This window comes from Micropterus salmoides, unplaced genomic scaffold (assembly GCF_014851395.1).
Source record: "Micropterus salmoides isolate LMB-PRFRI ecotype aquatic unplaced genomic scaffold, ASM1485139v1 Ms_hic_scaffold_20, whole genome shotgun sequence".
Lineage (NCBI taxonomy): Eukaryota > Metazoa > Chordata > Actinopteri > Centrarchiformes > Centrarchidae > Micropterus > Micropterus salmoides.
This window is the reverse complement of record NW_024041151.1, coordinates 12,317,578-12,332,847: the sequence shown is the minus strand read 5'-3', so window position 1 is coordinate 12,332,847 and position 15,270 is coordinate 12,317,578. Positions and strand designations below refer to the sequence as shown.

The following is a 15,270-nucleotide window of genomic DNA, read 5'->3' as shown; positions in this document are numbered from 1 at the left end:
TCGGAGATACCGGTGAGCCCATGGCACAGCCATGTTTCTGTCTGTAGAATCCTCCGTTGTACTGGAAGTAGGTGGTGTTTAGACAGAGGTCGAGTAATTAACAGATCTGGTCAGGGCTGAGGCTAGTTCTGTTGTCCAGGGTGTTGTCTTGTGTTAGCCGTTTCCTAACGGTTTCTACTGCCTCTATGGTGGGGATGCAGGTGAACCAATAAGTCACGTCATAGGATACCATGGTTTCATCTGGGTCCAGTTTTAGTCCTCGAACTTTGTTTACAAAGTCAATGGAGTTTTGAATGTGGTGAGGCATGTTTCCCGCCAAAGGAGCTAAGATGGTAGGAATGTGTTTGGCAATGTTGTAGGTGACCGAGATAATGCTGCTGACAATCGGCCTGAGTGGGGCTCCTTCTTTGTGTATCTTGGGTAGTCCATAAATGCATGGAATGGCTTCTCCAGGATACAAACGGTAATACCTGATCATGGTTGATGGTGTTGTCCTTCTGTAGCTGTTGTAGACATTCTATGGCCTTTTTCTTGAATCCGCTGGTTGGGTCTCGTCTCAGTGTCTCATATGGGTTTGTGTCCATTAGTAGTGTGTTGACCTTGTTCTGGTAGTCCGCTGTGTTAAGGACTACCGTGCATCTTCCTTTGTCAGCAGGTAGGATAGTGATGTTTTGATCCTTGCTCAGAGATGTCACAGCCTTCCTTTCTTGGATGGTGAGGTTGGAAAGGGGGGCCTTTGCATTAGAAAGGGCTGCAGATACCTTTAGTCTGAGCTGTTCCGCTTCCGTTTCTGTTTCTGTTAATTTGTTTTTCCTAATGGCCGAGCTGTGGCTGTAATGAGGTCCACTATAGGTAGTTGCTGTGGTGTAATGGCAAAGTTTAATCCTTTGGCCAGAACATCTTTCTCTGGTGGGGTGAGTTCCCTATCTGACAGGTTTTTTCACTCATCTGTTGTCTGTTTCATGTGTTGGGGTTGTTGTCCTTTCTCCTCCGAGACAATTCTCCTGTTCTGTTAGTGCCGCTCGCTCTGGACTGTAGGTTTTGGAATTTACGGTTCTGTCTTTCTTTGCTCTTGTTGTGCTGAGATAGCTGTGCTTTCTTGATGAATTCCATGACCTTTTCCAGTGCTGTACTGGGCAGATATGTTTCTAGTTTGTAGAGTATGTTGTCCAATTCTTTGTTCAGGGCTTCAATGGTGAAATGTATCTGTCTCACTCTCTCATTTAGTAGTTGGTGTTGCGCTTTCTCCAGGATTATTCCGGCTCTGTGTCCTTTCACCGTGGAGCCTAAGTGTAGGCTGTTGGGAATAAGTTTGTGTTGTCGGCATCTCAGGTTGAACATTGCATTCACCTGGTATCTATTTGCCAAGACGTTGCATTTACCTGGTATCCATTTCCCAAGACATTAGCACATATAAAAGAAAGAGAGCAAGCAGTATGTTTTCCTACCCAGCTGTTCAAAGTCCATCTCCAGGCCATTCCTGAAGAGGATATTTGATAGCCAGAACTCTGATGTTTTCTCCTGAAGTGAGGGCGGCGGGCCTTGCAGCATACCACCAAGGCAACGGCCGACTGCCAGTGCTGCAGAGCGTTCCAGGTCCAACAGCCAAACCCACTTGCATTCCTCCTCTTGTTGCTGCTGTCCAAGGCATGTGTTTTCTTCACTTTTATCTGTAAGGAAGATCCACTGGTATTGTTAAGCCAGTCTATATTTCATCTTATAAGATGAATATTAAGTGTAAAAATGTCCCATACTTTAAAACAATACTATACATGTGACACTGCTATAACCACTAATAACAAGATCAAAATTTCGCTGACCTAAACAGGTTTTCTGGACCTCCATCCCTAGTTCATGTTCCTCCAAAAAGCCCGTCTCTGGCAGCAACCTGTTGAAATCATTGAGATTCTCCAACAAGACCAGTAATTGGCTCAGGAGAGGCTGAACCGTAGCCAGAGGCAGCAGCAGCAATGAGTACATTACCTGGCACAGCAGGCTGCCAGCCACAGAGTTGTACAACACCACTGGGACAAGGGTGAGACGAGAGAGGGGGATTAGAGTGACTGATAAAAATAACTGAGGAAAACAGATAGGATTTTAAAATACATTTGTAGAAAGTCTATATGTGCTTGTCATCAGACCAACTGACACCTCAGTGCTGACTGACCCAACTGTAAACTGCTCTAAAATCTATGAACCTGAACATGTTATTACATAAATAAATAAAGACAGATACACCTGATGCTGCCTTTGGTACACACAACCCTACCCTTTGCATACAGTATATACATAAATACTTGCTATATAATTGAAACTGTCCTTCCACTGGTTATTAAATAATAAAATGAAAAAAGAAAAATAAATTTAATTTTGTTTTCTGAATAAAAGATCCATCGAGATCTGTGCAAACAACTCACAAAAGAATAAATGGGACAGTAGAGTAACTTGGTTATAATGACACACACTTGTTAACAGCCATTGTTCTTACTCTGTAGCTTCTTGATTATTTGTTTATCCAGGGAACTGTCCTTCAACAGTTTGGTGGATCTCCTGAGTGTCTCAGCAGCAAAGGGAAGCAGTAGGTAAAGATGCTCACGAAGCAGCGTTACACTGCTGTCATCCTACAGAGCAGCAAAATCAGTGTAAACATAAATCCAACTATTGTTTGACTGCAGAGCTCTAGGTAAAATATTAGCTTTAAACGTACGTGACTAATCTGCACAAGACTTTTGTGTATTTTTTTTTTGACAAATTGACAAATCTGTGTGGATCCATTCAGTTATTTTGTTAAAACTTTTATAAATCTATACCTCCTTTATTTAACCAGTTAAAAGTCTAATAAAATCTCTTTTTCAAGAGTGAGTAGCTGATTCTGTAGTGTACCTCAGGGCTGGAATGGATGTAACAATGGGCAAGCAGGTGTTTGTGAAGTCCAGATAGCAGCTGGTGGAAGTGAGAAGGAGGGTCAGTCTGTCCCTGGTTTTCACCTGACAGTTGCTTGTCACTGTTTTTCTCCAATTCCCCAAATGCCCGCTCCTGTATGAACAAACACAATAACAGAAAGCATGTGGAGGAGTAGGAACATCAACTAATTCAGTAACAATCTACACCAAAATATGAAGAAAACATAGGAACAATTTTGAAAACATTGACACAGAAAACCACACATTGCATTTGTTCAGAAGTTAAATCAGAAACCTCCCACCAATTCAACACACATTAGACACAAATTCACACAGGGCCCTCTTTTCCATACCGTGTAAAAGCCTATACTGAGGAGCAGGGTTCTGAGCAGCACCTCTGCTAAGTGAAGAGGGTCACAGGCATCAATAGAGCTCGATGAAGAGGGCGGACGGACAGACATGGAGGGTGTCACAGGAGGTCCCAGGGCTGTCACCTCCCCAAAATTGCTGTAACCTAGTAGAGAAGCTACATGGCTCTGATCCTGAAGGCTGCTGAGGACCATGTCTAACTGCAGACGCTTTAAAAAGATACAGTGGAGAGAATTGTCCAGTATTTGATCATTTAAATGTGAGGTTACAACAACACATTTTCGCAACATTAAAGCAGCCTTCAACACATATTGCCTAGCAATGCTCTAAGCTGGGTCTACCTTCATCCATCCATCCATCCATCCATTTTCTAGCCAACTATCTGGATCAGATACATATAAAATGAGGACAACCATGCAGCCAGGGCGGAATACTTGTTATGGCATGTTTATGGCTGTTTAAATGTAATTAATTGTGTACTTTATTTACAACAAGATATATTTTATGTTATATAGCTGTATTATACTATATATGATGTTATACTGTACTATATTATGTATACTATATCTTATATCCCACACTATTACATATTATATGTTTTATTACATTATATACTAAATAATATTTCTATTATATTTCTATACACTAAGTATCAGTATGATAATATGATTATTTAATCATATTTATCAGTCTGTGGTACACTGTTACATATACTATATATATACACACACACACACACACACACACTTCACCTCACTGTCATATTTGCCTTCTAATTTTGTCTTTAATTACTCTTGTACAGTTTCTTTACTTAAGTTGTTTTATATACCTCTTATTTATTTTTTACTTTTTCCATTATAGATAGATAGATTTTTTTTATTTTTTTAATTATTATAGATAGATAGATAGATAGATAGATAGATAGATAGATAGATAGATAGATAGATATAATTATTTCTGTCCTTGTGCTGCTGAAACAACTAAATTTCCTATCTGGGGATCAATAAAGGCTTATCTTATCCTATAAACAGCACTACTATAACAGCAAATAGACAATGTTTAAAATGTCACGAAAGAGCTCTATATACCTGTCCTTTGGAGAGGACACTCAAGCTCTGAGGGCCCTGGGGAAGGAGAGACAGGAGCAGTTCAGTTCTCTCCCTGAGTGGAGGCAGCAGCAGGGATGCACCGATGGACAGCGTGCTCAGAACTGCCTGAGGATGTACAGGAATGTAAACACAATATGAACGCACATGGATATCAAGGATTAGTGTTTAATGTAAGCTATTAATAAAATAAAATTAGCACACATAGGCTCTAACAACACAATTCACACTTTTGTTTAGACACAACAGTGCTTATTATCTTGGTTCTCACACCAACAGCCGACACCAACAATTTCTCCAATTCCTGGGTTCATATGTCAGCATATGTTAAATAATCTAGTAAGGGACAGACTGTTAGTTTACCTGTTGTATGGAGTCTGGCATGTTGGTATCTATGAGCCTGAAGAGCAGGTTTCTGAGGGGCCTGCCCTGAGCCCCCAAAACCATAGCACCAGTGCCCCCAGCATGGGCCAAGGACAAGTGGATGGACAGCAGCTTCATGCACAGCAAAAGAAACTGATGGTGGTCTCTGAGGAATACACACAGAGAGGATTAGCAGTGTCAGTTTAGTCGACAGGAGGGAAAGTGAATGTGTGGGAGTCCATGTGTCCTCAAGTTAGTGTTGATACAACTGGATGAAAACATAGATTCAACTCATTAAAACAGATCAGAGTTTAACAGGCTGCAACAAAGTAACAGCAACATTTTTTGCATGTGATTCCATAATAAACAAAGTTTCAGAAATAATAAAATACAATCTTCTGTTATAGGTCATATATTCAAAACTCATGAAGTGCTCTGTTCAATTTATTTCATACCTTTTAGATAAGAATGGAGCAGGGGGTGTGTCATTCCCAATGCCATCACAATAACCTTCTAGGAAGTTGCGAAGGTAGGTGAATGTACTCTCTTCCAAGTCGACACAAAAGGGCCTGTGCCATGCCACCAGTTGTCTGAAAAAAGACACTGTCGCATAAAAAAGAGCTGTGCCAGCACAAATGAGTCACCAATAAGATAGATCCACATATTTCACAGGGGATCAGAAAATAAGAGTTCAGAAGTATAAAACAATGCTGAACACTGAAATGCTCGACACAAAGTTGCCACTCTGATTTATTTGGTGAGCTCACAAATGTTTACAGTGTAGAGGGATGGAATATATTCTCCACAGTACCAAGGAAACGCAGCCATTACAAAAAAGCAGATATTGAAGGACTGTGCTCACTGACTGGACTGTAGACTTTAAGAAAAGAAACACTAAAATTTGTTTCAGACAAGATGAGGCCTTACCTGTCAGTTGGAACTGCAGTCCAAGCCAGGCTGTGAGAAGTGCCAGCGGTGATTTGCTGGATCGACACCCCCTCTAGACCAAGCACTTTCTTGGGTTTGGTAATTGGTGTCGAGGTGTGGCCTTGCCCACACTGGCCCATGGTGTTGTTCCCCCAGGCATACACTTCATTCTCTGAAGAAAGGACAACAACGTACATTGTAGTCAGAGCACATTCACAGTTTTGATATCCCATTAACAAACCTGTAAATATTATATTTCTGACACCTAATTAAAAATAATTCTGAAAGCATCTTTAGCACGTTTTTGTTTGTTTTTTTAAACACTAATCATCTGACTGTTTACTGTTGAAGGTCTCTTACCATGGGACAGAGCCAGACAGTGGCTGTCTCCACATGAGATGTCAATGATCTTGGTGATACTCAGGTCTTCTATGAACCTGGGTCTCAGGGAGGTTGTCTCAGAGGAGCCACATCCTAAACACGAGCCACAGCCCCATGCAAACACCTAAATAAATAAGAATAAACACAAATGTCAGCATTATTGACAAAATGATCTATATAGTTCTTTCTTTATATGTGCATCCCATCCTTGTATTTACGTTTTAATCAAATACAAATATATTCTTTGGACTAAACATATTGTGTGCTGATGAAGAATAAGAGTAGCCAGAGCTCAGTTAGCTTAGCTAAGGAGAGGTTACAATTCGCTAAATGTTTAGATTTTTTTTGTAAAAATCAAATCCGTTTTATATAATTGAAGTGTTTTGTCAAAGAGCTGTAAGTACAAACGTTGGTCTTAAGTTAATACAGAAAAAAACAGCAATTTGGTACTAGCCAATTCCGACACTAGAAATCCATGTCTGACCCAAAATGCTGCATCTCACCTGTCCAGCAGAGGTAAGCGCCAGAGATGACTGGCTACCAGCACACACTTTCCTGATGACGAATCCATGCAGGGCCTCTATGACCTTGGGCCGATACACACGATTGGTGTCTCCGTGACCTAGTTTACCTGCAAGGGTGAGTCATGTACGAGTACCAGCGTTAGTTCACACCAGCTCAAGACATGAAGATAGACTACAACTGACACAACTTTCCCATGGTACTCTAAGTATGATTTTTACCAGTTCACACATATACACATTATAGGCTAAAATCAAACTAGATGTCATCTGTGAACATACCATTGTCCCCTCCTCCAAAAGACCACACAGTGCGTCCATCTTGCGCCACGGCAATGGTGTGGGAGCTGCCACAGGCCACCTGCCCTACACCACTGATGTCCTTCACTAGCGTGGGCACGTTCCGACTCTGACTGTCACTATGACCTGCTCAGAGGAGAAACACAGGACAACAGAGGGTGTCGTTAACTTCCAAGATGAGAGATTTCACTGAAATTGGTGAGAGAAAGAAGCACAAGCAACTTGAGGAATAAGATGTGTACCAAGTCTGCCAAAGTCGCCTTCTCCCCAGGTATAAAGCTCTCCATCATTAGTCACAGCAGCACTGTGTCTGTAGCCAGCAGACACACAAACAATAACCTGGCAGAGATACCATGATACATGAAAAATATGTTAAATCACATGGCTTTTCAAAATAAACATATCAATAAATATTTCACATCCATCTTTTCTCCAACAACCAGCGTTTTCTGTGTGCTTACTTTGCCAAACAGTGGCCCTTGTATGATTTTTGGGTATTTCTGTGTGGCACTGTTGCCATGGCCCAGTTTTCCATATTCTCCATCACCCCAGCTAAAGACCTGAAATAAATAATAAGACAACTTGGTAACACTTTCTATGAAGGTCATCGTCATAATACTTTATGAACTTTGCTATAGTGCCTAATGCATGTTTGTAAGTGATCAACAATTGTCATTTGTTATGGACGCATTATATCGTGTTATAAATATATGCATAAGTCATTATAATGATGACCTTCATAGAAAGTGTTACCGACAATTTTATAATTCATTATAAAAGAAAGTGTAGAATTTTATCTGTCAATTACAATCTCACCGACACCTACAGAGGAAGTCAAAGTGTAAATCATGACACATGACATACTGTTGTTACTGCAGTGAAACTGATTTTACACTGTTTTGTCACTATCAACAATTTACTGTAAACTAGTTCTATCATGTGACAAAAAGAGTAGTAAAAACCTATTAAATATGTACATGTATTTATTTTAACTTCTTACCTCTCCCTCTACAGTGATGGCCAACGTGTGACCATCAGAGCCCTTGGAGGAGGACACCTTCTTCATGTTCCTATGTGGCTCCAGCACAAGTTTCTTGGGCATGGACTGGTTGTTGGAGTCTCCCAGACCTAGACGGCCATAACTGCCTTTTCCACATGCTTTCACTGAACCATCTGCAGATACTGAAAAGGTACAGTACTGGCCTGCCTCAATCTAAAACAAGGACAAAGTGGATAAAACTAAGGATGAGATGTAAAGCGGCAGAATAATATTCTAAAACATATTTAAAAAATAGACTTTCTAGTGGCAGGCTTTAACTTTGTCCCACCAACAAATGTGTACTGAGGTCAATACAAGAGATTTGCAGTGATTCTGGTACAGGTGTTTTAAGGTGGACTGACTGACTTTTTTTTAATTTACAATTAAGAATTAAAAGCCGTAACCCATTTTTATAAAAGCCGTAACCAACCTGCGGCTTGTGGCATGTGTGATTTATTTCACAACAAGCATAGAATTTCTGATTATAAAATTACTATGCCTATCTGATACTGGCATTACAGATGTGGCTGAAAGGAAATTACAAATTGAAATACATTATGTTGCATAAAGAATGTTTTTTTGCAGAAAGAACAATACAGACTTGATGGACATGACCGTAAGTTGTTACAAAATATATATCAGTATAACGTCAAGTAGACTTCGTATGACTAAGCAAAATAAGATTGATATGAGAAGAGAAAAAGAAAGTGCAAAAGTATAAAATCTGTAAAGTGGAAAAATGTTATTCTTATCCACATGCGTAGCCATACCATTTGGGCATCACTAAAGCCCTGAGTCAGTTTTGGCAGCAGGATTTTCTCCAGAGTTCCCTCTGCCAGCTGGTGGCTGCTGTTACTGCCCCACACATACACCATGACAGTGTCGCTCTCTGTGCCAGGAGCAGCTGCATCAGTGCTGCAGGAGCACAGGCAGTACGATGCTAGGTTACAAATCTGTCAAAAGAAAAGAAGGTGAGGTCCACACAGTCAGTTACTGGTAAGTATAATAGTTGTTACTAGTGCCTATATGTTGAGGTTGCAAGACTAATATCTCTTATACCTCCTCAAAGAGGCAGAGAGCTGCCTGAGAGAGTCGACAAAGTCCATCTGCATCCTTCTTCAGGACCTGAGTATTGACGGAGTCCCCACGGAAACCCTAGGGAGAGAGAAAAAGGATTGTTTAACCTTCAACCTAGACTCTGTTTTTATTATAACATATAAACCTGCTGGTTTGCACATTTCAGTAAATAATATTCCTAACTTTGACTAATCAAAAACAGTGACATGTCACTGCATGATCAGGCAGAAGGCAAAGTCAAGAAAGACAAAAAGCAAACATTTGAGATCCTAGTCCTTAGATTCAGATCTTAATTGTGTTTAAAGTTTTGTGATCCCTCTGGGCTTTCTTTAGCTATTACAGAGCTCTAAAGTACATGTAAGATGTGGTTAACAGGCAAAATCAATCATGAGGTTGTTTGCATTACCCAGGCCTGGTTGTCAATTGTCCAGAAGAATTGTAAAGCTGATTAGCCTGCTAAAGGATGACTCAATACGCATATCTAGAGAGGGCAGGAAGACTGACTCAATCTTAATCCTTATCTGTACACTAATGCATCACTCCAAGCTTCAAATGAGACTGGTGAAATAAAAAGGACAGCCTGCAGCAGGGATGGATGTGGGAGTGAAGATCAGTTTTGCTGAATTACAGACAAAGGGCCTCATTTATCAATACATTCATGTGCATGTAAGATACCTGAAATAATTTAACCACTGCTGCCTTTGGAAATACATTTATGCAAAAATTTTATTTAATAATAAAGTCACATACCAAGGCAAAGCCCACTATATAGGTAATTGCCAATTGGCAGAGGACAACCACTCATATTGACACATCTGAATTATTTCCACATGCTATTGCCTTTCTTTATAATGCATCCATATTAGAGAACAAGTTATTTTTCCCCATACAGCCAGACCTTGGGTTAATTACTCTAGGTGATCCCATATCACTTCCAAAAACTAATACAGCTGGATTATCATAAGACGTCAGGGAAAAGCAATTTAAGATTAGTCTGCAGGTAACTTGATAAACTCTGCTAACAATCTTTAACATACACACCAGTGGTGTTAATAACACCTATGGCTGAATAGAGTTCATGGTACATAGAGAAAAAGAAAGATTCCTCCAAACACACCACAAAAGACTTTGAATTTGAAGAACACGTAACATACCGAATATTGCCTCATTTGGAGAAGTGTTTGATGAATTACATCAAATCCCACACCAGCTGACTGCTGGGAGCTCAGTGAGGAGGTGGAAGACAGTGTAGAGGTGGATGAAGATATGGAAGCAGCCAAGGCTACCTCCACCCACTCTAGCAGAAACTTTAGAGAGCCTCTCTGCATGGCCAGGCCGAGCAGCAGCTCGAGCGCTAGCCTCCGACCAGTCGGGTCTGCCCCACCGGTCCCCTTGCTCACGGATGTCTTCTTCAGGAAATCAGCCACCTGTGCCAGGCAGTCCAGCCCGACTGATGGGATCTTATTCTCATTGGCCAGTGAGAGCGGTGGCAGAGAAGCCAGCACAGAGGATGCTGTGGCGAGCACGTCATTGCAAAGCACCGACTCCGGATGCACAGAGGCTGCGTATCTCCAGTTCTGCTGCAGTAAAGAGAAGAGCAGACTCAAACCTGTCCTCACACCCATCTCTATCAGAACATCTGTACCCGACTTGACTTTGGATGCTCCCCCTGGCACGCAGGGCTCTGAGGCCAGCTCAAGTTGCCCACATTCGGCCCCACTATCTGTGGACTGGGAGGGCAACTGCACACGGAATTTGTCGTGGTATTTGCTGTGCAGTGCGTAGTAGATCCTCTGGAGAACTACCAGCCTGTGGTGGAGGCCCAAGGTGTAGGAGGTTTGCGTCAGCATGCGGTGAGCCAGCCATCGCTGGCTGTGAAGCAGGGATGACAGGTACTCTTCCTTCTCCGCTGAGGCACTGGACTCGCACTCAAAGTCTGGCAGGCGTGGGCCGACGAGTTCTTGAACAGGTTGGGCCAGAGTCACCACCTCTTTGTTGTGAAGGAGCTTATTGTAGAGCACAGCAGCTCCATGCCTCCTGGCTGTCTGCACACCATCTTCTGCTGCCCAGGAGCTATTGAAGTGCTCTTGCCACTTCAGCAACACATGGGTCTGACAAGGCACCATGTCTGAGCATTATCTATACTTTGAAGTACACCTGAAAAAAAGTGAAGGAAATATTATTTAAAAAGCTACTGAGGCCTGTCCTGTGGCAGATTTATAAATTCACACGCATCATTCCGTCACATTTTATTAAACATAATAAAATGGTTCGTCTTTTCTCTGTCATCAATTTACAGGAAACATTTGCTGCTGAAAGCCAATGTTCTAATGCGTTTTCCTGTCACATAAATTCATTGGAAAGGTGTCAGGTTTCTTCTTTAGTGCTGGCACTTTCCCAACATACAGTACATCCAGGCTAGTGGCATAGGCCCAGTGGGTATCACTGAAATAGGTCAGCTCACCCTATGATAACAGCTAACCAACACACACCTACACTAACAAGGGGAATTTTGTCTCACAAGCTGTTACGCTACACAATACAAAGAAATGCATTTGGTTTATTATCATTTAAAGTATTAGCGTCATAATATAGCCAGTCAAAGAATGAAACCTGCTTGGAGAGATTAGGCACATGAGTGATAATAATCTGATCCCCCCGCTAATTCATTCATATTCTCTGTCACAGTCAAACTGCAGTTGTCATCGTCAACGTCTTCAAGTTGGTGACGCGCTGAAATTCAGGCTCCACCTAATCTGTCTGTCTGCATGCTTTGTCTGCTTTCCAAACAAATAAAGAGCAAGTCTGTTATTGCTGTTGAAGAGACATTACATATATTGACAGGAACAGCTTTCCTTTCAAAGAAATACACATTTGGGTTTTCCCATCTTGCATTTTAGTTAATCATTAAAGAATTTGTTAACTGGACTCAACCCCTTCAAAACCATGTAATCCATAATAGATAAAATTGTGACAGCCCCCATGACAGTGACAATACAGAAGTCAGCATTCATGATGGATATTTCATTGGAATATCAGTTGCATGACATTCCCATTAGTTAAAGCACATTCACCCTACCAATTCTAAACTATATAAAAGAGGAAATGTGATAACCACTTGGCTAGTACTAGAAAGAATATTTTAATATATAATGAGTTTTCATTTAGTGTCAAGTAACACCAGGTTTAGGGTAAACTAAATGGTGAAATCAGCTGTTGAGTTGTAAAATAGAAACCTCCATACTCCTGTGTCACGGCTGATACTCCTTCTATAATTAAATCTTGTTCAAAAACACGAACCCGGCATGAGTGAGAGAATGCTTGTTACAGCCTGCTGAACATATGAGCATGCCATTTTAACCATGGTTAAAGGCACATTGCCTCATCTCTCTTGCCTTGCCTGAGGCCTGTGAGGCTATATGGTTTCCACTCTGGCCAAAAATAACAGCAAGCATTGATATAGTAATGGGCTCTTCGGGTTCAGACAACCACCAGCAAGCTACCACCAGCAATATTAGGAGCAACCATCACTGATTAGAAACTATCTGGGATTGTGGGACACACATTCAGGACCCCTCTAGAGTTCGTATCCCTTTTTGTTTTCCACTCAGCTAGCTTCAGATTTTTATCTAGCATCCACTGTACGGTTCACCAATGTCAGTCCATCTAGAGTAGTTACAACTTGCCTGTTCACACACACAAAAACATCTTACAGATACAAATTGAGCCAAACAGCCCAGCAACTTGCCAGTAAGCAATATAACACAAGGACTCATGTGTAGGACATTAAAGGTTAATGATTAAATCAATAGCATTCATACATCCTATGGCTATATCAGTGACTGACTTTGAATGCATGCAGCACCATCCACAACAGGAGGAAAAGTAAATGTCAGAGATATTAAGGGAGAGGTGACATCACATCTTAACACAAAGCTATGTCAACATGTGATCTGAATTTAAAATAATCTGAAATGTAAACATTGGCTGCAACAAACTCTTATTTTCATTATGGACTCATCTTCAATTGTCAATTATTAGTCTGCGATAGAAAATTGTGAAACATTTCCCAGAGCACAATTTGACATTCTCACATTTTTGGTTTGGCCTACCAGTCCAAATATTTTTAATTTATAATGGCATGACAGAGAAAAGCACAGGTTCTTGCCCCAACTTGGGATGATGAGCTCTGATTTGTTAATACAACAATGAGAATATATGTCACATATTACATTTTTCTGCACCTGGCCTCAATCTACAAGACAGTGAGAGGCTTGGTTATTTGAGGGGACCTCAACCATCCTGCTTCCTTTGACAGAAGCCAGTCATGTTGGTTCTGGCACCTGGATGCCCATAGATCACCTGCCTTTGGTGACTCTCTGGGTCTTGATGGGAGGAGACCCCTAAGTGTTACATATTGCCTTGAAAGTCATCCAGAATGAGCTGGAGGAAGATGCTGAGCCAAAGGACGTTTGGGCTGCTCTGTTACCAGGACAACTCTGACCACAATAAGCATTGAAAACAACTTGCTAATGTCAGTACTGAGTGAGAGATATTAAAGGATATTTATCTACCAAAATATGAGCTACAGAACATCTGATAGCAACTTCACTATCTTAAGCTGGCGATGAGCAAAAACATACCATTAGTCCATTAACAATGTCATATTGTCAAGAAGTTAGGCATTGAGTTGGGTATTCACGCAAATGACGTTAGCAGAGAGGATAATTTAATTAATTTACAATTAACGACAATAACCAGCCCTGCTGTCTCGCTTCTTACTTTGAAGCGTCTGTCAACATTTTGTAGCGTTAATAACGTCATGTGGTTTTTCATCTTTGACGATAGTTAGCTCACTGTTACATTTAAAGTATTTGCTCCTCCGACATAAACGGCGACATACGCGAATTTGCAACGCAGTCCTTCACAAACACCGGTAAAAAAAATTATTCTGCATCTGCGGTGACAGCCGAGCTAACGCTGCCTGCAGTGCAGTTGCTAGTCTGGTCCATGGCTGTCAAAAACCGACCAAGCCCCTCCGCTTTTCGGCTGACAGCTCTCGGCAAAACACACCCGTGGCTCGTTAACGTCACATCCATATATTAAGCTGTGTATTGTGCAAATAATATAGTCCGCAGACATGTAAGTTACCTTGACTGTAAACCCCCGGAGATATATGGTTTGCGTTACCTGTCCCGTCCCAGTGAGGTCTCCCTTGGACGTGAATATCATATCAACCTTCTCCTCGGTCGTCTTCTTCTTTGTCTGCTTGATTTTCAAACACTGGAGGCAACACGTGTCGCCACCTTGTCTCTTGGAGTGTGTACTGCCATCATCAATGTCACGTTTTTATTCCTCTATTTTTTTATTTTTCTTATATTTCGCCTGCCTGCCTGATACAATACATAATAACATATAGGCTACACTGCATAAAAATAATATGTGTTTTACTCTAATCAAGCCAATGAATAAACCAGGGACGGAGCAAGTATTTTGGGGGGCGTAAGAGCTGAATTTGATTCCTCATGCCCCCAAAACCCATCTCAACATCATTAAAACAAAATAAATTCAGGCGATAAAACAAAGAATCTGGTCAGCACTGCCTCTTTGTTATATAGGCCTAATGAAAAGGATCAGATTAAAAAAGCAGCTGTTTGAAGGCACAATCCACTTATATTACACATAGTTTAGGCCAGTGGTTCTCAGACTTTTTCACATCAAGGACCCCTAAACTGACACAAATTAGACCATGTTCCACCATTTGATAGGAGCTTTGCTTTTAAATGTTTTATTACAGAAAGTGTATGAAACCAACTAGCCATATATTGTGTTGCTACATATAATTATAATGAAAATAAATGATTTCTGTCTTTTCTGGGGACCCCCGGGGGTCCTTGAGGGGGTTCAAGAGGGTCCCCAGAAAAAACAGAAATCATTTATTTTCATTTTAATTATATCTAGCAACACAAGTCCCCAGTCTGAGAACCACTAAGGCTACTTGTCAAGAGGTTTACTTCGTAGCCTGTGACAAAAAGATGCATAATGTCCTTTGAGGCTCTCAAGGGAGCTTTATCAATTCTGAGAAAATAACCTCGATGATGCTGCATTATGGGAAATGTAGGATCCAGTGTTCCAGTGAGTAGGGACTTAAAGTCAGGATATCTCAGCCTCTGCTGCTTCAGGTTTGACCATTTTCTTTTTAATCTTGTGAGTCCAATACTGAATTGCTGGCATGCCCCTTTAAAGGGCTTCACATTTGTAGCCTTATACAGTTGTCTCTTTTA

General features: G+C 41.1%; 1 protein-coding gene across 10 annotated transcripts in view; it reads right to left on the bottom strand.

The window, feature by feature from the left end:
• The window catches only part of LOC119914777 (probable E3 ubiquitin-protein ligase HERC1), a 49,266-nt gene extending 35,017 nt beyond the window's left edge, over positions 1 to 14,249 (bottom strand). For 9 of the 10 annotated variants that reach the window (XM_038734291.1, XM_038734284.1, XM_038734286.1 and 6 more), the window contains exons 1-19: positions 14,138 to 14,241; positions 10,141 to 11,143; positions 8,969 to 9,064; positions 8,680 to 8,862; positions 7,871 to 8,083; positions 7,332 to 7,430; positions 7,113 to 7,209; positions 6,853 to 6,996; positions 6,553 to 6,680; positions 6,029 to 6,173; positions 5,669 to 5,840; positions 5,197 to 5,331; positions 4,742 to 4,907; positions 4,361 to 4,486; positions 3,257 to 3,481; positions 2,884 to 3,036; positions 2,489 to 2,621; positions 1,821 to 2,024; positions 1,449 to 1,670 (exon numbers count right to left, since the gene is read on the bottom strand). In XM_038734291.1, the coding sequence (XP_038590219.1) occupies positions 1,449 to 1,670; positions 1,821 to 2,024; positions 2,489 to 2,621; positions 2,884 to 3,036; positions 3,257 to 3,481; positions 4,361 to 4,486; positions 4,742 to 4,907; positions 5,197 to 5,331; positions 5,669 to 5,840; positions 6,029 to 6,173; positions 6,553 to 6,680; positions 6,853 to 6,996; positions 7,113 to 7,209; positions 7,332 to 7,430; positions 7,871 to 8,083; positions 8,680 to 8,862; positions 8,969 to 9,064; positions 10,141 to 11,112 (3,613 nt within the window). In that variant the 5' untranslated portion in view covers positions 11,113 to 11,143; positions 14,138 to 14,241. Of the gene's footprint in view, positions 1 to 1,448; positions 1,671 to 1,820; positions 2,025 to 2,488; positions 2,622 to 2,883; positions 3,037 to 3,256; positions 3,482 to 4,360; positions 4,487 to 4,741; positions 4,908 to 5,196; positions 5,332 to 5,668; positions 5,841 to 6,028; positions 6,174 to 6,552; positions 6,681 to 6,852; positions 6,997 to 7,112; positions 7,210 to 7,331; positions 7,431 to 7,870; positions 8,084 to 8,679; positions 8,863 to 8,968; positions 9,065 to 10,140; positions 11,144 to 14,137 lie in introns of all 10 variants that reach the window. The other variant, XM_038734285.1, reaches the window with a different exon arrangement.
• Between the last annotated feature and the right edge of the window lie 1,021 nt (positions 14,250 to 15,270).